General features: G+C 50.1%; 1 protein-coding gene across 3 annotated transcripts in view; it reads left to right on the forward strand.

The window, feature by feature from the left end:
- Window positions 1-26,595, forward strand: part of NPAS1 (neuronal PAS domain protein 1) — a 100,922-nt gene that overhangs the window by 66,879 nt on the left and 7,448 nt on the right. For all 3 annotated transcript variants that reach the window (XM_081018689.1, XM_081018688.1, XM_081018690.1), the window contains exons 5-10: window positions 1,958-2,047; window positions 12,346-12,520; window positions 19,114-19,226; window positions 21,378-21,574; window positions 22,051-22,157; window positions 24,491-24,638. In XM_081018689.1, the coding sequence (XP_080874815.1) occupies window positions 1,958-2,047; window positions 12,346-12,520; window positions 19,114-19,226; window positions 21,378-21,574; window positions 22,051-22,157; window positions 24,491-24,638 (830 nt within the window). The remainder of the gene's footprint in view (window positions 1-1,957; window positions 2,048-12,345; window positions 12,521-19,113; window positions 19,227-21,377; window positions 21,575-22,050; window positions 22,158-24,490; window positions 24,639-26,595) is intronic.

Consider the following 26,595-nt stretch of genomic DNA (forward strand, 5'->3'; position numbering starts at 1 on the left):
TTGCAGAAGCCAAAAAGCGGCTGCCCGATTTCCAGCAGTGGCTGACAATCGCATGCACAACTGCCGCAGCAGCAGCCAATACAAACCAGCCTTTGCCACAGCCACCAATCGCCAGGCAAATTGCCTATGACAATCTGCAGCTCGTGGCAGTCACATGTCCTCCCTACCCATGCTCCGTGTATAAGACAACCCCCCATTTTTTAACACTATTTTGGAGTAAAAAAAAAACCTCATCTTATACACGGAAAAGTACGGTACGTCTTTAACATGGGCTGCCAGCCAATCTGAAGGTGCTTCCTGTTGTAAATTAATTTATCCCCACCCCCATTTTGCTTACTTGATCTGAACTTAAATATGTTTGCATATTTGCAGTGTTCAAAATCCCCCAGGGCGTCAGGTGTGTTTTGCTACTGGTGCGGGTCCAGTTGGGGATGCGTGGAGATTGCTGGGTGCCAGGCTGATCACCACAGTTTAAAAACCTCTGCCTTAGTCTATGTTGTTGTTGTTTAGTCGTTTAGTCGTGTCCAACTCTTTGTGACCCCCTGGACCAGAGCACGCCAGGCACTCCTGTCTTCCACTGCCTCCCGCAGTTTGATCAAACTCATGCTGGTAGCTTCGAGAACACTGTCCAACCATCTCATCCTCTGTCGTCCCCTTCTCCTTCTGCCCTCCATCTTTCCCAACTTCAGGGTCTTTTCCAGGGAGTCTTCTCTTCTCATGAGGTGGCCAAAGTACTGGAGCCTCAGCTTCACGATCTGTCCTTCCAGTGAGCACTCAGGGCTGATTTCCTTCACATCCCATGGAAATGGAACTGGTATTAAAGTTAATACCAGTTCCGTTTCCATGGGGTGTGTCTCTACTCCTTGCATACAGGGACAAGTGAATTGTTGTAAGAGCAAGCTACAGTCAAGCTATGTAGCAGAGATCATAGAATTGTAAAATGGTAGCTTTGGAAGGGACCCTGAGAATCATCTAGTCCAAACCCCTTGCAAGTAGATATTCCTTTGTGGCAACCGCAACCTAGGTTTAAGGTGCCATTTAGAGGCTGGCTTATATTGCTGAGTTTCTAACACTGTTTGCATGTTGCAAAAAAATCCCTGGAGGAGGAGAGAGACCCCTCCCCATCTTTGAATGTGAGGCAGATAACAGTTTATATATTTTAAAAAAAAAAAAGAAGGAAGGAAAAGGCCTTCTGCAATTTTTTGTTCGCCATCCAGCTTGGAAGCTGGCGAGATCCAGTCTTACCCATTAATTAATCAATGGGCTCATTTTAAGCTGCAGCTAATATCTGCGCTGATCAATCGTTTTAAAGCCTGCTGCCCTATTTTTAGTGCATTGGGTTGCTACCCTGGATCTGTTTGGGCACTAAACCAAATTAGGAACTGGATTTACCAAGGTTTGATTTGGGGTAGAGTTTCTAGTCCCTATGACATGATGCCCTGGGAGTTTTGCAGCGAGGTTTTATGCTGTGAACCACCCTGTGATCTTCGGATGAAGGGCAGTACAGTGGTACCTTGGGTTACATACGCTTCAGGTTACATACGCTTCAGGTTACAGACTCCGCTAACCCAGAAATAGTGCTTCAGGTTAAGAACTTTGCTTCAGGATGAGAACAGAAATCATGGTCCGGCAGCGCGGCGGCAGCGGGAGACCCCAATTAGCTAAAGTGGTGCTTCAGGTTAAGTACAGTTTCAGGTTAAGAACGGACCTCCGGAACAAATTAAGTACTTAACCCGAGGTACCACTGTATACAAATCTAATAAATAAAATAATAATACTAATTTTGGAATCTTCCCTACACCTGGACTAGCTGTGCTGGTGTGACACATAACTTTCTTTCCACCTTTCCCCCCTCTGCTTGACAAAAGCACCGGCCTGTATTATTTGGAGTGGGGGGTGGGGAAACACATCTATATAATATAAATGTTGTTTCTGTGTTCTCTCTCTCTCTCCACAGTCTCTGGATGGGTTTGTGTTTGCACTGAACCAGGAGGGAAAATTCCTTTACATCTCCGAGACGGTGTCTATTTACCTTGGGCTCTCGCAGGTAGGAGCTGTGTGAGCTGTGTGCTAAAACGTGAATAATACATGCACAGACTGGAAATAAAAGAGGGGGGAAAACCCCACTCATGCGGCCAGATGTATAGCGCATGAGTATTATGCAGCCGGGTGGGGGTTGCGCTGGGAACAGGCAAGATTATTCTCTGCAGCGTCTGCAAGGTGGAGAATCTGCAGGCTCCCAAATACTTTGCGGGCTGCAGCCAGATACCGTTGGGCAGCTGGAATGGGCAGGAATGGTTGCAGCCAACCCATAATTTGCTTACTATGGTATTCTCTAAGCATGCAAAGCTGGGAGCTCTTGCAGACTTCTGAGAACCTCTGCTGCCATTTTAATAGGGAGAGAGAGCGCATGTGTGTAGTCCTCATGAGGACAGTCCTTTTTGCCCATGCATAAAGGAAGTTGACTTGTTTAGCTTAGGAGGTTGAGACCAGATGTGCTAGAGCAGCCTTTGTCAACCTGGTGCCCTCCAGCTGTGTTGCGTTTGCAAAGTAAAGGAAGGATTGAACTCTGATTAATAAGAATACACACAGAGACTTGAACCAGCAAGACTCTGGGAAGGGTGCGTATAATTGTGTCTCTCTGTGCAACCCCTGGCCCAGGCCGTTTTTATTCACAAAAAAAACTTTTTACAGAGTGTTCGTAAGAACCAATCAGATTTCTTCTGAGCATTTCCACAAACCCACGTGGGGAGAAGTTAAACTACTAAAACTAATTAAGCACAAATATTTCTGGGGTAAACAAAGAACAGAACGACAAAGAAGAGCATCTGGCAACCCCGGAGGTAATAAACAAGCAATACACATGATAAGAAGGATGGCCAGGAGGACAGTGACCATTATCCCCTTAATGTGAGATCTGCTTCCTGGCCCTAAGATTAACATCGTAAGATTAATATACATCAAAGAAACTTGCCCACTATCTTTGAGGACCCAGGACGCCTGCCTGTCTAAGCAACTGGGCTGTGTACGTGACAAGAGAAATGGGCAGTAGAGGAAATGGCCAGAGTTGCAGAGGTGTAGATTGATCAAGAATCATATCAAAATAGTTTAAACCCAGTCAACGCAATGCTTTCATTGCTGACACAGATGGCTTACTCTATATCTGTTATAATTCCTCATAGCAATTCCACCTGATCACTACATCTCTGCATATTTGCACTCCTACAAGCTGTTTTGGACGGCAATTCTCATCCGTCCCAGCCAGCACAGTTGCGCTCAAAAACATCTGGTGGCCAGAGATCTGGGACTCCACAAGTGATTCTGGGAGGGTGAACAGGATTGGGCAAGAGCCCCCCAAAATGGACAATAAAACGCTGCTGAAATGTGTACAATGAGTAAGAATGCAACTTTAATCTGGCAAAGAAATGTATACATACGAATACAGTTTCTAAAATGCAGTGAGATATGATCTCAGCTACCCAGAATGACGCCTAAAGGCAGGTGCATGGGAAAGTGTGGGATAATGCTTGCTGTGATGCAGCAGCAGTTTAACTCTCCGCTTGCAAAGAAATCAGAATGATTGCTCAATAAATAGCCAATGTAGCGGATCTCCCTGCAAACCAATATGGATGAATGCTCAACAAACTGGGCGGTTTGGAAATGCCCTTAGTTTCGCAAGGATGATGATGATGATGATGATGATGATAATAATAATAATAATAATAATAATAATAATAATAATAATAATTTATTTCTACCCCACCCATCTGGCTGGGTTTCCCCAGCCACTCTGGGCGGCTTGCAACAAAGATTAAAAATGCAATAAAACACCAGTCATTAAAAACTTCCCTAAACAGGGCTGCCTTCAGATGTATGTCTGTGATCCCTGTAAGGGACAGCTTCATATTCTTGCGTTGCAGGGGGTTGGACTAGATGGCATTCAGGGTTCCCTTCCAACACTATAATTCTTTGATCCATGAGAGTGTGGTGCATTGGGACCTCTCCCTCTCTCTTTCTCCCTTAAATTGGGCTGCCTTTGTGTGCTCAAGCTTCAGAGTGCGAGCTCCCAAGTTCCACAGGATGTTTCCTTGGGCCTGGCTGCATGAGAAACTTCTGAGCCGAAGGCTTCGCCCGGCCCCAGCGTCACCCTTTGCCTCCTGGCGAGGTGTGCTCTCCCCGTGCTTGTTAGCGTTCCGTGTCCCACCTCCCAACAGAGAACATCGCTCCCCTTCCTGGCCTGCCGATTTCCAGCCCCCCCCCATAAACACTTCACAGTCCTTGCCGCATGAATAATTAATCGTGGTAATTATCTCTGCTACAAACGATGCAATTTAAACATGCTTTGTCTGATAATTGATGATCGGCCTTCCTTCTGAGCTGCGATTGATGGGTTGCAGCTAGGAGAGAGGGAGAAGAGAAGAGCGTTGTCGTCCCCTGCCATATCCCAACATGCGCATGTTTTCCAGGAGACCTTGGGGAGGAGGAAGTCGGGAGCAAATTGTAAAACCCAGATTCCACACACCCAGCCTGCATCTTCCTTGCAAAGCACCCTGTTAAAGGTGGTTTGCCCTAAGGGAAGGTAAAGGTAAAGGGACCCCTGACCATTAGGTCCAGTCGTGGCCGACTCTGGGGTTGTGGCGCTCATCTCGCTTTATTAGCCAAGGGAGCCGGCGTTCAGCTTCCGGGTCATGTGGCCAGCATGACGAAGCCGCTTCTGGCGAACCAGAGCAGTGCACGGAAACGCCATTTACCTTCCTGCCGGAGCGGTACCTATTTATCTACTTGCACTTTGACGTGCTTTCAAACTGCTAGGTTGGCAGGAGCAGGGACCAAGCAACGGGAGCTCACCCTGTCGCGGAGATTCGAACCGCTGACCTTCTGGTCGGCAAGTCCTAGGCTCTGTGGTTTAACCCACAGCGCCACCTGTGCCATCCGTGTCCCTATTTGTACCCTCAAAAACATCTGCCTGCCATTGCCGGGACTCCCACTGTTGTCCCAGGTGCCACGCTGCTTGCTGAGTGACCTCGCAGCAGTAAACAATTTTTGATTTTTGCATTGTCCCAGGTTTTTTGGGGGGTGGCAAGCTGATTCCACCCAGTGTCATTTACGCGTTTGTTTAAAGCGTTTTTTGTTCGGCCCTTCGGCCAAAAAGGACCCCGCACCTCCCACAGCTTGCAGCCTGAAAATACGTGGCACGAAAGGAAAAGGCGAGGAGGAGGGAGGAGGGGAGAAAGCGAGCTTGGCTCTTCGAGTTTCAAATCTCTTGTAGCAAGTAGCTGAGAAGGGAACTGTGCTCCTGGGGAGCCGACAGCGAAAGGAGCCGGTTTGTGAGCACAGTCGATGGCACGACCCTGCTTCCCTTCTCGAGAGTTGGGACAGAGACGAAAGGTTGCAACCAAGTCTTCGCTCCCCCCCTCTAGCCTCTTGTGAAGGAATCATCCATAAAAGCAGCAGAAGAGCTGCAGATTCGTAAAGCGAATCGTAAAACGATCATGGCCATTTCTCCTGAGAGACAAGCCCCGTTTCCTGCGCACGAAAGTCGCTCAACGCTCAACATAACACCCCGCAAGCTTTCCCTCTTCTTTTTAAGCTTTCTTATTTTTCATTTTCACCTTGACAACAAGGCAAGAATGTGAAAGCAGGGGGCTGACGGCGGGATTTGAATATCAGCAGAGGGGAACGTGCTCCGGCCCCGACCAATCAATAGCGCCAATTTCGCTCCGCGCAGTGCCGAACGAGACCTCTTTTGCCTTTCAACTTTCCATTTCCCCTTAAGCAATTAGAGCTGGATGAAGGGGTAAGGGGAGGCAAGGGACCAGCCCCCCCCCCAGTGGAGAGCCCTGTTGTTAGGAGGTGTCAGTCGGCTGGCGCCGGGCCCAGGAACGGCAGTTTGTGCAGCGTGAGTGACAGCTGCCTCGTTCCATCAGCACATATCCCTTTCGGAGGAGGAGAAAGAGGATGCTGGCAACCGATTCCTCTTATTCCCGAGGATTCCAGCTATGCAGGAAGGGAAACTGAGGCAGAGAAGGGGGTGGGCGCCTCGAGCGAAGAAGACCCAGTTCATCCTAGGGGAAATCTGGCTTTTGTGCCACCCACCTCCCAGAGTTGGCATCTGAACCCCGCTTGTTTGCCACAAACCCAACTCAGGTGCTGGAATTTAGGCGGCCGTGTTCCAGCCCCCAGAATCCTTTGCTCTTACCTGCCAGGAACCAAACTCTTCAAATAAGAGTTTTGAACGGAGGCCAAGAGCTTGCAGCGCCGTTCGGACTTCATGCTGGCTGCGAAATGGTGTGGGTTGCTTTTCTCCGGAAAATATACCATTGAGGCAACTGGGTCAGAATCAGGCCTTATCTTCCCCCATGCAGGGAAGGGTGGCAGAACGAATGCCCATGTGCACGGGGCGTATTCCTATTTTGGTCCTGGGAATACTCTGCTGGGAAGATCTTGAGAGACCCTGCCAGCCAAAGCACACCTCCTGATTGTCTGGAATTCAGGATTTTTTCAGTGTACACGGAATAATTATGGGGAAGCCGTTGTAAATTACGAATCTTGAGTCTGGTTCATCCCCACCCACTCCTTCTTTCTTCGGGTGGCTTCCTTCCTGTGCTTTCCTTCTCTCTTCCCCCCCCCCAACTCCCTTCAATCTGGTTGGGGTGTGCCTGAGAACAGCTGTGGGGCGAGGGGGAGGCGGGGAGAGACAAGGCGACTGCTCCGCTTTTCAAGCTGATTTTTGCTCCCCGAGGCCCCCACTTACAAACTGGGCACTTTCAACCTGTTCTCTGGCAAAGATTCCAGACTGGAGCGAACCCCGGGCAAGGAGAAGGCAGCCTTTGATATAGCATTAAATTGTGATGGAGAAGACCTTGCCGGAGGCCGTAGGAGAAAGGCAGAGGGGACTGGCGGGGGGGGGGGTGAGAGGAAAAGAAGACAGGTACTCTCTCTCTCTCTCTCTGTTTGTGTGTGTGTGTGTGTGTGCGCAGAAGGAAGGTGACTCTTGCATCCCACTCTAAATTTCATCAGGACTCTACTGGGCAGCTCCTTCTCATACTGGGTCTGGAATGGAGTCGGTTCGTCTGGGTCTCGTGCATCCCCGAATTCTTCTCCCCTCTTCAAACAGGAGCTTCAAATGCACTGGAGACGCCTCTCCGTCATCTCTGTGCCCCCCTCGAATCCCACCCACTCTTTCCCCCCAAATTCCTGCCTTTCTCAGCCTTTACATTTAAAAACCAACCAACCAACACCACAGCTTTAAGGCTGAGCCTGGCCAACATGGTTCTTCATCTCCTTGGGGCCGGCTCAACCGTTAGGCAGTGGGAGACAGCCGCTTCAGGCAGCAGTTGCCTGGTTGAAGGCGTTGGAGGGAACAGAGTTGTGTGCGACACAAGGTTGTTTCTGCATCTCTTAAGCTACCCTGCTGCCCTCAGGTGCAGAAGAGGATGCTTGGCAGAGCTGAAGTCAGAGGCAACTCCCAGTCCGGTCGGACTCTGCACACAGAAGAGGGAGTGTGTGTGTGATCTGGGCATTTGCCTCTGGCAGCAGAACGTCTTGGGCCAGCCTTGGCCCAGCCCTTTGCTCTCTGGCCCTCAACCCATCAGCTCAGCAAGACAATGCAAGCAGGAGGTGATGGTCGGACGCATCGCCTGTTTTTCCCTCCCTTGGCAATCTAATCTGTGGCGGTCTTCCTGCTGTGGAGATGCATCCTTAAGAACATAAGAAGCGCCCCCTGGATCAGGCCAACGAGTCCAGCACCCTGTTCTCGCACTGGCCAACCAGATGCCTCTGGGAAACCCTTCAAGCAGGATTCGAACACAAGCCCTCTTCCCTTCTGCATTCAGAAGCATTGCCACCTTCAACCATGGAAGCACTGAGGACCTTCTGGCGGTTCCCTCATTGCAAGAAGTGAGGTTACAGGGAACCAGGCAGAGGGCCTTCTCGGTGGTGGCGCCCGCCCTGTGGAACGCCCTCCCATCAGATGCGAAGGAAATAAGCAGCTATCTTCTCTTTAAAAGACATCTGAAGGCAGCCCTGTTTAGGGAAGTTTTTAATATTTAATGCTGTATTGTTTTTAACACTTGATTGGAAGCCGCCCAGAGTGGCTGGGGAAACTCAGCCAGATGGGCGGGGTATAAATGATAAATAAGAATAATAATTATTATTATTAGCAGAGCGCCCCTGTTGTGGCTAGTCGCCATTGGGGAACACGGTGCCAGGTGCTGTACAGAATTGAGCAGCCAGGCCAGAGGTGTGTTGCTAACAAGCCCCAGCTCTTTAGAGGTCTTTGACCCTGCAGTAGGGGGCAGCAAATATATTTCCTTTCCTCCGGCCTGCTTTCCGTGTCCCCCCACCTTACCCGCCGCCGCCCCCTCCTTCCTCCTCCGCCTTCCTCGCCTCTTTCAGTCAAATTGCCCTTTGCTGGTGCATCTTTAATGAGGAGCAGCTCTTTTCGAATGCACCTGACCCTGCCGATACCTCGGCATTATTATTTATTGATCCCTTTCTCCTGTCCGCCCCCCCCCCCCAATTCATTACGATGTGGGAAACGTTAACCCGAAGTGCTGACCTTTAGTATTCAAATCAGGCAGTATGGTTCCTTGGCTGCCTGCATGCTGATGAGGTGCTGTTGGGTCGGCAGGCAGGGTGGCTCGGAGGTCACGGAGGTGGGGGCCTACCTTTTTATTTTATTTTATTCCTGGGGAGAGGGTGGCGGCTAACAGAAACGGCTGGGTTGTGTGCTCCTAGCTGCTTCTGCGGGGGGCCCTTTCGGGCAGCAGCCGAATGCAGCTGCCGCTTCTCTATGTTTGCGCAGGGTAGGACCCTCCTGCATGCAGATGTGCCGGCACACCCAGATTCCCCCAAAATCTAGGGCGGAGCCACAAAACAAGGGACATCGCACTGGGCAGGAAGGCTGCAGCTTGATTGCCAAGTGCATTGAGGAATAATAATAATAATAATAATAATAATAATTATTATTATTATTATTATTATTATTATTTACCGTATTTTTTGCTCTATAAGACTCACTTTTTCCCTCCAAAAAAGCAAGGGGAAATGTGTGTGCGTCTTATGGAGCGAATGCAGGCTGTGCAGCTATCCCAGAAGCCAGAACAGCAAGAGGGATCGCTGCTTTCGCTGCGCAGCAATCCCTCTTGTTGTTCTGGCTTCTGAGATTCAGAATATTTTTTTTCTTGGTTTCCTCCTCCAAAAACTAGGCGCGTCTTATGGTCTGGTGCGTCTTATAGAGCGAAAAATACTGTATATCCTGCCCTCCCCAGCCAAAGCCGGGCTCAGAGCGGCTAGCAACAATAAAAGTAGCACAGTTCACATAAAATCACAATCAATTAATTAAAATACATTCTAAAATCAATTCAGAATCAAATTAATGGCAACCATTGGGCTAGAGTCCTGTGAGGATTACCAAAGGAGGGCATCAGACTGTGCCTTGGCCAAAGGCCTGGTGGAACAGCTCTGTCTTGCAGGCCCTGCGGAAAGATGTCAAGACCCGCAGGGCCCTAGTCTCTTGTGACAGAGTGCTCCACCAGATCGGGGCCACGGCCGAAAAAGCCCTGGCTCTGGTTGAGGCCAGCCTAACCTCTCTGTGGCCCAGGACCTCCAAGATGTTTTTGTTTGAAGACCGTAAGGTCCTCCGTGGGACATACTAGGAGAGGCGGTCCCGTAGGTACGAGGATCCTAGGCCGTATAGGGCTGGTCAAAACCAGCACCTTAAACCTGATCCTGTACTCCACCGGGAGCCAGTGCAGCTGGTATAGCACCGGGTGAATGTGATCCCGCGGCGAGGACCCCGTAAGGAGTCTCGGCGCGGCATTCTGCACCCGCTGGAGTTTCTGGGTCAGTCTCAAGGGCAGCCCCACGTAGAGTGAGTTACAATGCCTGGAGATTGACCCCCCCCCCCAAACGCTGGATCCTTTTTTAAAGGTAGAAAAGCATCTGGTTGGCGGGCAGAAGGGATCATCGCCAGTGGCACCACTGGCAGGCTAAATGATCAGGTAGCGGCAGGTGATGGGAGGAGCCTCTTTTCTCTGAGAGCTTGGTAGAGCAGCTGCCAGTCTGGCTGGACAGCTCTGGTCTAGACGGGCCATTGGTCTAATATTGGAGGCAGCGACTTCACATTGCAACCCAGAGCAGTTACAGGTAGGTAGCCGTGTTGGTCTGCCGTAGTCAAAGCAAAACAAAATAAACAATAATAAAAAATTTAATAAATTCCCACCACCACTTCAAATTTGGTGATGATCTGTTCCTCTACAGCAGTGAGCACCTGCATGGCTCCACAGTATGCCAACATCTTCATGGCAGATTTAGAACGTTTCCTAAACTCCTACCCACTCAAACTTCTCTTGTACTTGCGTTACATTGATGATGTTTTTATTATCTGGACACATGGTCAACAGATCCTGGACACCCTCCACCAGACATTCAATGACTTTCACCCCACCATCAACCTAACAATGAACCGATCTATGCAAGAAATACATTTTTTGGACACTACTATAAAAATACAGGACAGGCGTATGTTGTTGTTGTTTAGTCGTTTAGTCGTGTCTGACGCTTCGTGACCCCGTGGACCAGAGCACGCCAGGCACTCCTGTCTTCCACTGCCTCCCGCAGTTTGGTCAAACTCATGTTTGTAGCTTCGAGAACACTGTCCAACCATCTTGTCCTCTGTCGTCCCTTTCTTCTATGGGCGTATAGACACCACCAACCAACTGACCGTCAAACGTATCTACATGCTTCTAGCTACTATCCCAAACTTACCGAACAATCCATTGTATATAGCCAGGCTGTACGTTACAGCCACATCTGTTCACTCTAAGGTGCTACTGGAAGGAATTTTTTTATTTTTTATTTTATTTTATTTGTTTTGTTTCAACCCAGAGCAGTGAGTCTGCTGTTCTCTTTAAAAAGATAAAATAAAGGCAAATGAGATTCTGCAGGAAGAAAATTCTGGGCATGCATGAATGTGTATGCCCCTCCTTCTCATTATTGTTAATGAGTTTTTGCCCCTCCTGTTCTGCATAATTTATTTTTAGTGCATTGTATCGCCCTGTTTCTTCTGCTCCCGGGAAGAAGGCAAAGGACTACCAGGAATGTATACCTCTTTAAATATAATACAAATAACTAAGCAGGATGTTGGAGCCCCCACCCTGGCCCCTGAAAACCTCCTTCATCCGCACCTCTGGTTTTGCTGAGTGTTGCCCGCGGACTTTCAAGCCACAAGGACTAGAAACTTGCCTTCTTTACAAAACAAAAAGCGAAAGCTGGGGTTCTCTGGAGGCTGAATCCTAAGCCAGTGCTGCATTCAATTCTGGATTCCCACACTCCCCAGAACTGCAGTGCTTCTATGAAAATCCAAGAGGATCTGTTGCACCGGGCGAGAGGGATTTGTGTAAACTTGCTATGTTAACCTTCAGCGTTTAAATCAGGGTGGTCCAACTTTTCATATCAAGTGGGCCACAAGAATACTTCGGCACAGAACACTGCTTTGTTGTGCAGGGGTGGGGAGTGAGGTCAAAACTGAGGGCACCTGCCCCAGCCCTCCTGCTGCCTTCCCAAAGCCAGATAAGTAAGCAAGTGCCCCCCCCCTTTTGAGAAGGAGGCACAAATAATAATAATAATTTATTATTTATACCCCACCCATCCGGCTGGGTTTCCCCAGCCACTCTGGGCGGCTTCCAACAAAGTATTATAATACAGTAGTCTGTTAAACATTAAAAGCTTCCCTAAAGAGGGCTGCCTTCAGATGTCATCTAAAAGTCTGGTAGTTGTTCATCTCTTTGACATCTGGTGGGAGGGCGTTCCACAGGGCAGCTGCCACTACCGAGAAGGCCCTCTGCCTGGTTCCCTGTAACTTGGCTTCTCGCAGTGAGGGAACAGCCAGAAGGCCCTCGGTGCTGGACCTCAGCGTCCAGGCAGAACGATGGAGGTGGAGACGCTCCTTCAGGTATACTGGACCGAGGCCATTTAGGGCTTTAAAGATCTGACAGGTTCCTAAAGCCTCCCTTTTCCTTCCCAGACCTGGCAAAGCACTAACCATGTTTTGGGAAGGAGGAGGACAGACCCCAGGACCCTGCCAGAGTCCTCACGCCTCCTTCCGAAAGCCCAGCACCATGCTTACCTGGCTGTGCAATGGCAGAACGGAGGGCTGGGATGGAGGGCTGTCCAATGTTGCCAAGGGCCGCTGAAAAAGGCCTCAAGGGCCACATGTTGGACCACCCTGATGTTGATCAATCTGGGTAAGGAGTAAGAAGGGGGTCAGAATGCAAGAGGGCTTGGAATCCCGAAAAATCCTGCTCCTGTTCCTGACACAGCCAGGTGTTCCTTGTCTTCCAGGTGGAGCTGACGGGGAGCAGCATCTTCGATTACGTCCACCCTGGAGACCACCCTGAGGTCGCTGAGCAGCTGGGCCTGAAGCCTCCCTCGGAGACGTCTCACTCGACGCGACAGAAAGCGCCCACCCTGGCCACTGCCACCTCCTCTTCTGGGCTGACGGAGACCTCTGAATCTGGTATGCCTTCTGGGTAACAGCAAGAGGGGAAAGGGCTCTTGTGCTCGGATCCTGCTTGCGGGTTTCCCATAACGGGCTTCTGCTTGGCCACTGCAAAAACAGGATGGTGGACTCGACTGGCCGCCGGCCTGACCCAGCAGGTTATTTTTACTTTCCTGCGTGCCCATGCTTCAAGCACACCGGGAAATGGGCGTATTGCAAGCATGGAAGCTGTGTGTGGTTGCTCAGGTCATGGGGAACAGGCACTTGGCACATGCTTAGAGGTACCCTCTCGCCTCCAGGGCTAGAACAAAGCCATCTGTTTCAAGGGGGGGACCGCACATGGCTACAAGGAACAGCAACAGGGAATTTCGTTTTGACGTTTCTGGCTCTCATCAGAGGTTTCTTGGCTGAGAGCCATGATGACTGAAGCCCGTTTAATGTCCAGTGTAAAAGGTAAAGGGACCCCTGACCATTTGGTCCAGTCGTGACCGACTCTGGGGTTGCGGCGCTCATCTCGCTCTGTAGGCCGAGGGAGCCAGCGTACAGCTTCCGGGTCATGTGGCCGGCATGACTAAGCCGCTTCTGGCGAACCAGAGCAGTGCACGGAAACGCCGTTTACCTTCCCGCTGAAGCGGTACCTATTTATCTACTTGCACTTTGACGTGCTTTCGAACTGCTAGGTTGGCAGCAGCCGGGACCAAGCAACGGGAGCTCACCCCGTCGCGGGGATTCGAACCGCCGACCTTCTGATCGGCAAGTCCTAGGCTCTGTGGTTTAACCCACAGCACCACCCACATCCCAGTGCAATGTCCAGTGTAGACTAGCCTTTATAAATGAATTAAAACTTGCTCCTGAACCAGCCTACCCCCACCTGATTCTCTCTTTTTGTCAGCTTTGGCAGCCAATCACCCAGTCTCCTCCTTTTCCATAATACTGGCTATATAGTATTTCACCTTCATTAGCTCAGCAATCTTTACAACACCCCGGCAAGGTAGACCACCCCTGCAGCCTTGACATTGCAGATTGGGCTGCTGAGGTTAAGGACATGCCTATGACCAGGGCCATCTTAAGCATATGCGGCTCTGGGTGCAAAGATCTGCCCGGCGCCCCCCCCCCCCCAGGTTGTACAGGTTGCCGAAGCCTCAGCAGCAACAGAGGAGCCCGAGGCGGCGGTTGCAACAGAGCAAGGCTGGGGCCGGGCGCCTGGGGAGGGGGTGGGCAAACAGAGCCCAGTGCAACAACGGTTGGGCCCGCGGAGGTGGCGACTGAGTGAAGCTGGGTGCCTCGTGAACTGTGTGCGCTGGGTGGGCCTCTCGATGGCCCACCAATCCCAGGTGCGCAGGAGGACAGAGCCAGCCAGCTGCCTCAGCGTCTCACTTGCCCGCAGCAGAAGAGCTGCGGCGCTCTGATGGGCTCTGCTCTGCTCGGCAGCGGCTGTCGGCTCTTCCCAATCCCCGGACTCCAAATCTCTGCCCCGGAATGAGAGCCCGACGTCTGGGTGCCCCGCACCCCTAGCACCTATGGGTAAGACGGCCCTGCCTATAACCGAGTGAATTTGTGGCCATGGCAATGGTTGAACCTGGAGTATTCCAGCTCAGGCTCCTGGGATCAAACGTCATCGCATGCAGTTGTGTGGGTTTGCAGCCCCTGTGGATTTTCTCCCAAGGAAAACTCTTGTGGGAAGCTGGAATCGTGAATCTTTCTACCCTGCAAAGGCAGCCAGGAAGCCTCTTTCGGAACACAGACAGAGGGGGAGAGACCTGGGTGCATAATTGGAGCACAGTGACCCCTGTCTACTCCCTTCCCCCGTGGACGCCTCCAGCTCTAACCACTGGCCAGCATTTCCCTCCCCAGGGAGTTGGTGGGGAATAAATCTTTTGAAGAAAGGGGGAGGGGAATCCCAGATAGCCGACACGATTAATTTTTAAAGCTACGTGTCTATTTATCTAGTACCAATTTATTTTTGACAGCAAACAGAAACGCCGGCACAGAATCTTCTGAACAGGCCTCTGCTCTTCCAAACAGTGGAGCTCACTCCTTTTCCCCAAATCTGGAAGAGAATCCATGCAAGGGTCATAGCTCAGTGCTAGAGCATCTGCGATTTGTGCAGAAGGCCGTAGGTTCAAACCCCAGTGTCTCTAGGTAGGCCCGGGAGAGATTCCTGCCTGAAACCCTGGAGAGGTTCTGCCGGTCAGTTTTGGACCAAGGGCTGCCAATTCCATGCCCTCCAGATGTGTTGGACTACAATTCCTAGCATCCCAGGCCATGGATCATGCTGGCAGCATCTGATGGGAGTTGTAGTTCAAAACACCTGGAGAGTGCCAGGTTGGGGGAAAGCCAGAGCAGACAACACCGACCTGGGTGAACAAATGACTCTGGCGCAATTCACGCTGTAAATTTAAAATGCTGTGATTCAGCTCTAAGCAGACATGGCTTTTGCCAAAGAAACCTCAGAACTGTTGCCTGTTAAGGCTTAACCCTGTTCCCCCTCCTACACTTCCCAGATTGTCTTACAATCAATCCCTCCTCCCAGGGAACTCTGGGAATTGTAGTTCTGGGAGAGGAGCAGGGGGGTCTCCTAACAATTCTCAGTGCCCTGAACAAACTACAGCTCCCAGGATTCTCTGGGGGAAGCCGTGACTGCTCAAAGGGGAATTGTAGAGTCACAAAATTGTAGAGGGACCACTAGGATCATCTTTTGCCCAACATGGGACTCGAACCCACAAGATGAAGAGTCTCACGCTCATGCTTGGACTACTGCAATGCGCTCTACGTGGGGCTACCTTTGAAGGTGACCCGGAAACTACAACTAATCCAGAATGCGGCAGCTAGACTGGTGACTGGGGGGGCCCGCCGAGACCATATAACACCGGTCTTGAAAGACCTACACTGGCTCCCAGTACGTTTCCGAGCCCAATTCAAAGTGTTGGTGCTGACCTTTAAAGCCCTAAAGCCTCAGCCCAGTATACCTGAAGGAGCCTCTCCACCCCCATCGTTCTGCCCAGACACCGAGGTCCAGCGCCGAGGGCCTTCTGGCGGTTCCCTTGCTGCGAGAAGCCCAAATTACAGGGAACCAGGCAGAGGGCCTTCTCAGTAGTGGCGCCCGCCCTGTGGAACGCCCTCCCACCAGATGTCAAAGAGAAAAACAACTACCAACCTTTTAGAAGACATCTGAAGGCAGCCCTGTTTAGGGAAGCTTTTAATATTTAATAGGTTATTGTATTTTAGTGTTTTGTTGGAAGCCAACCAGAGTGGCTGGGGAAACCCAGCCAGATGGGCGGGGTATAAATAATAAATTATTATTATTATTATTATTATTATTATTATTATACCAACTGAGCTATCGCAGTGCTTTAAAGGTATGGTACGGATGCAGCCTCAGTACAAGGCATCTTTCTCTGTTTTTCCTGTGCTGCTTTGATCCTGTTTTGCCCTTGCTTGGCTGCAAGCGCCATTGGGCCGATGGGACGTTGCTGCCCGGGATCAGGCGCCAAGTCTCCAGTAGCTCTTCCCTGCTGCTTCTCTGCAAGCTGACCTGGCGGGTCAGAGGCTGCCGCCGGGTGCCCGGTTTGCCCTCTGCCCCCACCCACTTGCACACCTGCGAAGGACACCGAGGGAGAGAGAGAGAGGAGCGAAGCGGTATCTCGAGACTCCTTCCTGCTCGTTTGGCATCCGCCTGCTCGGCTTTTATCCAGGGAACTTGTGAAAGATTTATACCGAGCTGGAAAGTAAAAGAGAATACGAGATCAGCGTTCTGCCCCTGAGTGTGTTCTCATAAGAATGTGGGGGGAGGAAAGGGGGGGGATCAGATGAGGGGTCTGTCTCATCCAGCAGTCTTGTTCTCAATATGGCCTGGCTAGCTAGATTCCTCTAGGACAGCTTTCACCCCAACCCAACCCCCTTCCAGCTGTTTTGGACTACAGTTCCCATGTGGCTGTGTAACTCTGGGAGCTGCTGGGAATTGTCCAAAACAGCTGAAAGGGCTGACGCTTTTATAAACGTGAGAAGCAGGGATCCCCACAACCGAGAGAAGGAAAACGAAAGGAGTTCAGGTTGCTCAGATAAAACATTTCTTCTAGACCTGATGTCCTATGTAGGGCGTTGGAGCTGCAGAATGCTAAAATTATATATATAATTGGTCAAGGTTCTCTCCCCCCCCCCCCAATTAAAAAGCTAAGCCAGGAACCAGCTCCTCGTGTGGCAGGCAGTTCCATAGGTTAAATTGTGCTTTGATGGGAGTGGATGGGAGTTGTGGTCCAAAACAGGTTGATGAAGGCTGATCTGTGAGTCCTGATTGCAGCCTCCTGTGGTTTCTTGTTTCGTTACAGTTGGGTTAGGTTAGGGTTCCTTTGTTTACTTCACTACATTTGTATCCCACCTTCTTCCTCCAAGGAGCTGAAGGTGCTATATATAATTCTCCCCCCCTCAACAACCCGCTGAGGTAGGCTGGGCAGAGAGGCAGTGACTAGCTGAGCTTCGTGGCTGTGCAATCCACATTTTGGTTTTTATGACCTTCAATAGTTCGATGTAGACAGCATCTTAAAAAGCAGAGACCTCACCTTGCCAACAAAAACCCATATAGTTAAAGCTATGGTTTTCCCAGTAGTGATGTATGGAAGTGAGAGCTGGACCATAAAGAAGGCTGATAGCCAAAGAATCAATGCTTTTGAATTATGGTGCTGGGGGAGACTCTTGAGAGTCCTATGGACTACAAGAAGATCAAACCTATCCATTCTTAGGGTGAGGCCTTGAGTGCTCGCTGGAAGGACAGATCCTGAAGCTGAGGCTCCAATACTTTGGCCACCTCAGGAGAAGAGAAGACTCCCTGGAAAAGACCCTGATGTTGGGAAAGATGGAGGGCACAAGGAGAAGGGGACGACAGAGGACGAGATGGTTGGACAGTGTTCTCGAAGCTACCAGCATGAGTTTGACCAAACTGTGGGAGGCAGTGGAAGACAGGAGTGCCTGGCGTGCTCTGGTCCAGGGGGTCACGAAGAGTCGGATACGAATAAACGACTAAACAACAACAACAATCTGATGTAGCTCTTGGCCACATCACTGTTCCTCACACATATTCCACAGCATCTGTGAAGGAGTTAAGTTGATTCTTCTTGCACCCCTACTCTCTGCCTTCGGTCTTCAACCAGTTTCTGAGTCATATAAGGATCTCTTTCTTACCCAATAACTGCCAAGTTCGCTCAAGAGCCATTGATGAGCTTTTGGGACGTTCAGATATATAAGATTGTTTCCAGCTAAGTTCTGCTCAAAGTAGACCCGTGAAATTAATCTAGGTTAGTCATGCCCATTAATTCGAGTGGGTCTGAGTATGACTAGCATCTGATCCAACCTCTCATGTCTACCAGATCACCCCTGGCCACGTGATTTTTGAGACACACAAACAACTACAAAAGGCTAGAGTGAGGCAGGACCGCCCATTGCAGAAACCATGCTGATTCTTCCGCAACATGGCTTGTTCTTCCATGTACTTAAAAATACTAGCTTTAATAATGGTCCCTGCAAATTTACCTAGGAGAAAAAATAAGGGGGTGAGTCTGTAATAGCAAATGCCCACCTCATTCCTTAAAAAAATTAAAAACGCTCAGGTTACCTCTTCCAGTCCTCTGGGAAGAAGGAAACTGATTTTTAACGTTGAATATTTATGTTAAAAGATCAGCAGTTTTGCATTTGAGTTCTTTAAGGACTCTTGGGTGAATGCCATCTGGCTCTGACTTCTTGTTAGTTTGTAATTTGTCAATTAGCTCTTAAAGTTCACTCTTTGTCACCTCTATTTGACATAGCTCTGCAAACGCTTCTCTTCACCCCCCCCCCCCGCACGAAAACAGTAGTCCAGATATGGACATCTTCCACGGGGAAGGCCAACGCACAAATACAATACGCCATTCTTCTTCAAAACTCTCCATCCTATGGAAAGTCATCTAAAGATCTTCTGGCTCCCTGGTTTCCTGTTCCTAATGTGTCCAAACTTGGCAAAACTTCTGCTTCTTAAAAGGAAGTCCACTCACCATTTACGGTGTCCTTGACACGGCTGTTTAACCACGCTGGCATCCTCCTGGACTTTTTCAAAGGGTTACTGTATAGGTAAAAGGTAAAGGGACGCCTAACCGTTAGGTCCAGTTGTGGCCGACTCTGGGGTTGCAGCGCTCATCTCGCTTTACTGGCCGAGGGAGCCGGCGTACAGCTTCCGGGTCATGTGGCCAGCATGACTAAGCCGCTTCTGGCGAACCAGAGCAGCGCACGGAAACGCCGTTTACCTTCCCGCCAGAGTGGTACCTATTTATCTACTTGCACTTAGGGGGTGCTTTCGAACTGCTAGGCTGGCAGGAGAAGGACCGAGCAACAGGAGCTCACCCCGTCACGGGGATTCGAACCGCCGACCTTCTGATTGGCAAGTCCTAGGCTCTGTGGTTTAACCCACAGCGCCATCCGCGTCCCTCTACTGTATAGGTACGAATCCTGCTTGCTGGTTGGCCATTGTGAGGACAGAATGCTGGACTATGTGGGCCATTGGCCTAGTCCAACAGGCTCTGCTTATGTTCTTGGAACAGCTCCTAATATTGAAGGTGTGACACCTGCCTGTCTCTGTATCTTAGATCCAGCCAGCTCCCATCCTGCTGAGGGCGACGTTTTGGACCGCTCCTTTTTCATCCGTCTGAAATCCACCCTGACCAAGAGAGGGCTTCATGTGAAAACTTCCGGCTACAAGGTAAAATGACGCCCACTCCAGCCGTGGGTCTTACTTCCTCTTTATTTATTTATTAAAGATTTTCTTGATTTACAAAAGCGTGTGTAATGTCTCTCTCTCGTATTTTTCCCCCCATGTAACATTTTTACAAATCAGTTTCATTTGTTGAGACATTAGGAAGAGGATCTAGGAGTCTTGGTTGACCACAAACTTGACATGAGCCAACAGTGTGACGCGGCAGCTAAAAAAGCCAATGCAATTCTGGGCTGCATCAATAGGAGTATAGCATCTAGATCAAGGGAAGTAATAGTGCCATTGTATTCTGCTCTGGTCAGACCTCACCTGGAGTACTGTGTCCAGTTCTGGGCACCACAGTTCAAGAAGGACACTGACAAACTGGAATGTGTCCAGAGGAGGGCAACCAAAATGGTCAAAGGCCTGGAAACGATGCCTTAGGAGGAACGGCTAAGGGAGCTGGGCATGTTTAGCCTGGAGAAGAGGAGGTTAAGGGGTGATATGATAGCCATGTTCAAATATATAAAAGGATGTCACATAGAGGAGGGAGAAAGGTTGTTTTCTGCTGCTCCAGAGAAGCGGACACGGAGCAATGGATCCAAACTACAAGAAAGAAGATTCCACCTAAACATTAGGAAGAACTTCCTGACAGTAAGAGCTGTTTGACAGTGGAATTTGCTGCCAAGGAGTGTGGTGGAGTCTCCTTCTTTGGAGGTCTTTAAGCAGAGGCTTGACAGCCATATGTCAGGAGTGCTCTGATGGTGTTTCCTGCTTGGCAGGGGGTTGGACTCGATGGCCCTTGTAGTCTCTTCCAACTCTATGATTCTATGATTCTATGAAAAGGGGGAAAGAGGGGTTGAGGTCGGGTGGCGATGTTTCTATTTTACTTACTATATATGGGGTTTTGTGTCAGCGTTGCTTGTGCAGGTTCTCTGCTGTTCGCTTGTGTTCCTTTGGTGGTGAGAGAGGTTGGGGCTGGCCTAAGGTGTGGTTGTTCATTTGTGGTTGGCTGTGGTGGTCTTTGTTTTCATGTGTGAGTGGGGTGGGTGGATGTTTTGGATCAGGTTAGCCATATTGATATGTATGCTGTTGGTGGATTTTTGTCGTTGTCTTGTTGGGCTGTGTATGTGATAAAGGGGAGCCGTACCGGGGTGAAGGCTTCTTCTTCTATTTGTCCCCGTGTCAGTTTCAGTTTATTGGTTAATTTTTCTAGTAGGGCTGTTTCCCATACTATTTGGTACCATTGGTCCATGCTTACTCCTGACAGGTCTCTCCAGTGTCTGGCTATGTGGGGAGGCACTGTCTTGACAGCCTGTCTTGTGGCGGTGGAGGGTGGGGTGGGGGGAGTGGAAGTGCAGAATTCCCCTTTTTCCCTCCCACAATAATATTTATTGAACTTCATACAAACACAACACGGGTTACTTCTGGGTTTCAGCGGTCGCGCATGTGCAGAAGCGCTAAATCGTGCTTTGCGCATGCGCAGAGGTGCTGAATCGCAACCCGCTGATGCGCAGACACAGGTTGCGAACGCTGTGGGTTGCAAACGTGCATCCCGCACGGATCACGTTCGCAACCCGAGTGTCCATTGTATTCATTAGTATTAATGGATTTAAGTGTATATACAATATAAAATTAAGTGTTTTTTATATTGTAATTTTATGTTGATTTTCCAAATTTTATTCCAATTATCCCAATTATTTCCAGATTAATACTTTGTTTAAATGACTTCCTATGCGTCATTCTTGATGATGATGATGGTGGTGGTGATGTTAATAATAATAATAATAATAATAATAATAATAATAATAATAATATGATGATGATCATGATCATGATGATCATGGGAAGGCAAACTAAGGCCCAGGGGCCAGATCCGGCCCAATCGCCTTCTAAATCTGGCCCGCAGACAGTTTGGGAATCAGCGTGTTTTTACATGAGTAGAATGTGTGCTTTTATTTAAAATGCATCTCTGGGTTAGTTGTGGGGCATAGGAATTCATTCATTTCCCTCCCCAAAAAATATAGTCCGGCCCCCCACAAGGTCTGAGGGACAGTGGACCAGCCCTCTGCTGAAAAAGTTTGCTGACCCCTGATGATGATGAGTTTCTCCTGTCTGTGCCCCCTCCCTCAAACCCTCTTCTCCTGCTCCCCCCTGCAGGTGATCCACGTCACGGGCCGCCTCCGCCCCCGGCTGCCCTCCTTCTCCCACGCCCACTCCCTGCTGGGCCGCGTGATGGGGCTGGTGGCGCTGGCCCACACCCTGCCCCCTTCCACGCTCAGCGAGGTGCGCATCGAGTGCCACATGTTTGTCTTCCGGGTCAACATGGACTTGCAGATCGTGTACTGTGAGAGCAGGTGGGTTGCCAGAGCCCTCTGGGCTGCTTTGTGCCATTCTTGGGGAACGCGGGCATCTGTTGGCAGAGACGGCTGAAAAAGTCACAGTGCCCGAGCGAGTTGGAAATCGAAGTTACACACACAGCACTTCAAAGGGTTGTGGCTTTCTGTTGTCTTTATTTCTCCTGTCCCCCTTGGTTTCTGCTATTGCCTCTGGATTTGCTGCTCCTGTCCCCAGCTCCCCACCCATATTGTATCTGAGCCAAAGTCCACGTAATTGATCCTATATTCTCTCCCTGCCTCCTTCCCCCACCCACGTTCCTTCTGTTGTTTCCCTCTGCCTGGTTTGGATTGTAAGCTCCTTGGGGCAGGGCTCTGTCACTCCTCTTTCTTGTAAGGTGCTATACGCACAGATGGCCCCGTATGAATGAATGGATCTCCTGCTCAGCCCTTCCGTAATCTGCCTTCCTTTTTTGCTCTTTCTTCCCCTGACAAAGGATCAGCGATTATATGGACTTGACCCCCTCGGAGCTCGTGGGCAAAAGCTGCTACCGGTTCATTCACGGCGAGGATGTGGAGGGAATCCGGCAAAGTCACCTGGACTGTATGTTGGCTTCGTAACGGTGTTGACGGCGATAGGCTTTCTGTATTAGAGCATCCCGTGCACATTCCTGGGTTGTGCCAGAGCTTCATCTAGTCCAGGGCATTCCCCCCAAGAGCTAGAATTCCTGGCACCCTTAGCAAACTACAGATCCCAGGATTTGGGGCAGGGGAGTCAATGTACTTTAAATACGGGCAGCCTTTGGCAAGTCCACAAGCAGAAACCACCCTCTTTCCCTTTAGATTCCCCAGGGACTGTTATTCAGAGGCTTTGGCTGCTTTGGGAAACAGAGTCCTGGGCTAGACTGGTCTTTGGTCTGGTCCGCCAGGGCTCCACTTAGAATCATAGAGTTGGAAGGGACTGCATCTAACCCTCTGTAATGCAGGGATTTTTTGCCTAATGTGGGGCTCAAGCCCGCAAGCCTCAGATTAAGAGTCTTGTGCACTGTCGGCTGAGCTTTTTATGTCGTTCTAGAACATGGCTTGGGACGCAGGTGACACTGTGGGTTAAACCACAGAGCCTAGGGCTTGCCGATCAGAAGGTTGGCGGTTCGAATCCCCGCGACGGGGTGAGCTCCCGTTGCTCAGTCCCTGCTCCTGCCAGCCTAGCAGTTCGAAAGCACGTCAAAGTGTAAGTAAGATAAATAGGTACCACTCCGGCGGGAAGGTAAACGGCGTTTCCGTGCGCTGCTCTGGTTCGCCAGAAGCGGCTTAGTCATGCTGGCCACATGACCCGGAAGCTGTACGCCGGCTCCCTCGGCCAGTAAAACGAGATGAGCGCTGCAACCCCAGAGTCGGCCACAACTGGACCTAATGGTCAGGGGTCCCTTTACCTTTACTAGAACATGGCTGGTCAGTCTATGGCCCTCCTGATGTTTGCTGGGATCATTGGGATCATTGATAAAACTTTATTCTCATTAGCCAATGGCCATAGCAACAATAAAACATTACAGTATACGCAGAAAAGGAAGTTTGATATAAGAGCACAATTTAAAGTCCTGAATCAGCCGTCAGTTAGTGGCCCTTATTCTGATTGCCCCTGCTATGAACCTAGCAACCTTTGCTGTTATCTGCTCATTTTGATCTGATGGAAGAAAGGGCATTGTGGCAGTGGTTGAGCGCCCTGGGATGGTTAGTACGAGTGGGGTGATGATCTCGTTCCTCAGGTCTTTGTAGAGAGCGCAAGAGAGGAGGACGTGTGCCGCTGTTTTGGTGCTACCGTCTCCACAGGGGCAAAGACGTTTCTCAGGTGGGGTCTTTTGGAATCGACCCTCAAGTGCCACAGATGGCAAAACATCCAGTCTTGCAAGTGTAAAAGCACGTCCGTATTTTGGGATAATAAGTTTGTTCAGATATGGGGCCAGAGAATCAAAATGGAAAGGTAGAAAATGAACATACCAAGGGCAGAATTTCCTTATAGTGGCCAGGTTGTTCTGATGCTCAATATCTTTCAAACGTTGACCAGTTAGACTGTTTGCTTTAGTAGGGCCCATAGTGAGTTGGTGTTGTGGGGATAGGCCACAAGAGTGAAGTTTTTGATAGACGGTTTTAAGCCAGGCACTTTTATGGGAGTCTTGAAGTACTAGGGATAGTAAACCGGGGGGGGGTTGAGTTTAGGCGGAGCCAGAAGTTAAGAGTTCTTTGCCAAGTCCGTACTTCTACTGAAGGGAGACTTGTTTGCTGGATTACAGCTTCCACCGTCCCTTGCTGTTGGCCGTGCTGGCTGGGAGTGATGGGTGTCAGAGTCTAGCATCAACTGGAAGGCAATGGGTCCCCCCCCCCCCATTACAGACCAAAGGGGTCACTGTTTCGGCCAAAGCAATCCCCTGCATCTCTATAAGCTTCTCCTGATCCGTTTTCAGTCAAGATTCCTGCCACGTAGGGGGTTGGACTAGATGACCCTCGGGGTCCCTTCCAACTCCACACTTCTAAGATTCTTCTCCTACCCTGGCACCTCTTCAGCTCTGCTGCCTGTGAAAAGCAGATTGTCCAAGGACCAGTTTTATGCAGTCAGCAGAATCAAGCGGTAAAGCTCTTCCTGGACTGTACTACCTTCCAACAAAGTGGGGGGGGGCTCTTGAATTTTTGATTGGCCCCCTCCATTTAAAAAAACACCCCTCCTTGCATTTAACAAATGTGTTGTGAAAGAGTGAAGAATTTCAGCCAAGCTCAAGGCTTGCTCTCTACCCAGCTTGCAACCTTCCCTGGTGACCTGAAGTTGTACAGTCCGGGCAAGTCTTCGCCACTGTTCCTCAGCGCTTTGGGCTAGACACAGTTAATGTTTTTCTTCTTAAAACTGTTGTTAACGGCTGTTGCCTCCCCTTCCTCCTCCTTTAGTGTTAAACAAGGGGCAGGTGGTGACCCAGTATTACCGCTGGCTGCAGAAGAACGGGGGCTTCGTGTGGGTCCAGTCCTGCGCCACCATCTCGGTCAACGTCAAGAACCCCACCGAGAAGAACATGGTCTGGGTGAACTACATCCTCAGGTGAGGCGTCCCGTCTCAATTCGTGCAAAGTTCGGAGCAAACGGGGGCATATTTTTTAAATATCTTGCCACCGCCACAGAATTCCCAGCACCAGGGGTTGCCATCAGCGCATCCCAGTCAAAGTTGAGGTTGAATCCTGACACGACAGAAGTACTGTTTATGGGGGACAGGAGGCGGGCAGGTGTGGAGGACTCCCTGGTCCTGAATGGGGTAACTGTGCCCCTGAAGGACCAGGTGCGCAGCCTGGGAGTCATTTTGGACTTGCAGCTGTCCATGGAGGCGCAGGTCAATTCTGTGTCCAGGGCAGCTGTCTCCCAGCTCCACCTGGTACACAGGCTGAGACCCTCCCTGCCCGCAGACTGCCTCACCAGAGTGGTGCATGCTCTGGTTATCTCCCGCTTGGACTACTGCAATGCGTTCTACAGGGGGCAACCTGGACATTATTTTATTTTTTAAATATTTTGCTGGAAGCTGCTCAGAGTGGCTGGGGCGACCCAGTCAGATGGGCGGCATATATATAATAAAAATATTTATTGTTATTTATTTATCTTGCTCAAGCTCCCACCATCTCCCTCCCAAAAAACAACCCCAAAGATGGCAGTGAGCATGTGTGCAAATGGTTATTCTGCAAGAACGCAGGCTATTCTTGAAGCAGGCCTCCTCCCACTGGTGTGGCAAAAGTTAGGTACTCAGAGGGGATCCTTAGGATCTCAGGAAGCTGCCTTACGCAGAGTAATCCCATTGGTCCATCAAGCTCAGTACAGAAACTGAGCGCACTAGGGAGTTTTTCAAATGGGCATTGGATGTTCAGGGTGCCTGGCTGCCTTTTTAAATCTAGATTTTTCAAAGGTTCAGTCCCCGCTCCCTGAGGTCTCAAGTGGCAAAAGTTCATCAAGAGCTTCCACCACACTCAGCCCTTTGGATCCCAAGTCCTTTAAAGGTAAAGGTAAAGGGACCCCTGACCATTAGGTCCAGTCGTGGCCGACTCTGGGGTTGCGGTGCTCATCTCGCTTTACTGGCCGAGGGAGCCAGCGTACAGCTTCCGGGTCATGTGGCCAGCAGGACTAAGCTGCTTCTGGCGAACCAGAGCACGGAAACGCCGTTTACCTTCCCGCCGGAGTGGTGCCAATTTATCTACTTGCAGTTTGACGTGCTTTCAAACTGCTAGGTTGGCAGGAGCAGGGACCGAGCAATGGGAGCTCACCCCGTCGCAGGGATTCGAACCGCCGACCTTCTGATTGGCAAGCCCTAGGCTCTGTGGTTTAACCCACAGTCCCGAGTCCTTTACTGCTCCTCAAATCAAGACCACCCCTATCTCTGTTGCCCCAGGTGCAACATTTAAAATCTACTTAAGAACTACCAAATATTCTCTGCTGAAGTCTTTTTTCTCCCTCTTCCCAGCCCGCCACGCTTGCCCACCCTTCCAAACAGATAAAAGGGATCTGTGAATGGCTACTGCAGATGGTTATTAATGACTACTTTCCCCCTTTCCCTCCCGATAAAGCAAAGGGAAGCATTATTATGCTAATCCTGCAAGCAATTGCCGATGGTAATGTATGATTTGTAAGGGTGATTAGTATTTTAGTTAATTAGTGCTGTAATTAGAGGCTAATTAACTTTCTTGCAGCCTCCCTGCAAACTTGCTTGCTTCCCTCTCCGCTGCCACCGCCCCGCCAAAACCAACACCACTTTGCAAAGCGGGACGGGGCGGGATTGTTCCTTGGACAGGACAAGGGAGAAAGAAAATGCCCGGGCTGGAAGGCTCTGTGTTCGAGGAACAGCAAAGTGGTGTGTTGAGCTGGAACACACCATTTGTAAGTTGCGGGGAGGGCAGTTTGGCAGTTTCAGGGAGGGAAAGCAGCTGAACTTAGCGGGTGGCGCTGACCCCCAGATTTTGTCTCCTCAATTATATGGCGATGAAGCATCATTCGCAAAGACCCCTGGGAGCAGGGAATGG

Source organism: Podarcis pityusensis (assembly GCF_964106645.2).
Source record: "Podarcis pityusensis genome assembly, chromosome: 8".
Taxonomy (NCBI): Eukaryota; Metazoa; Chordata; class Lepidosauria; order Squamata; family Lacertidae; genus Podarcis; species Podarcis pityusensis.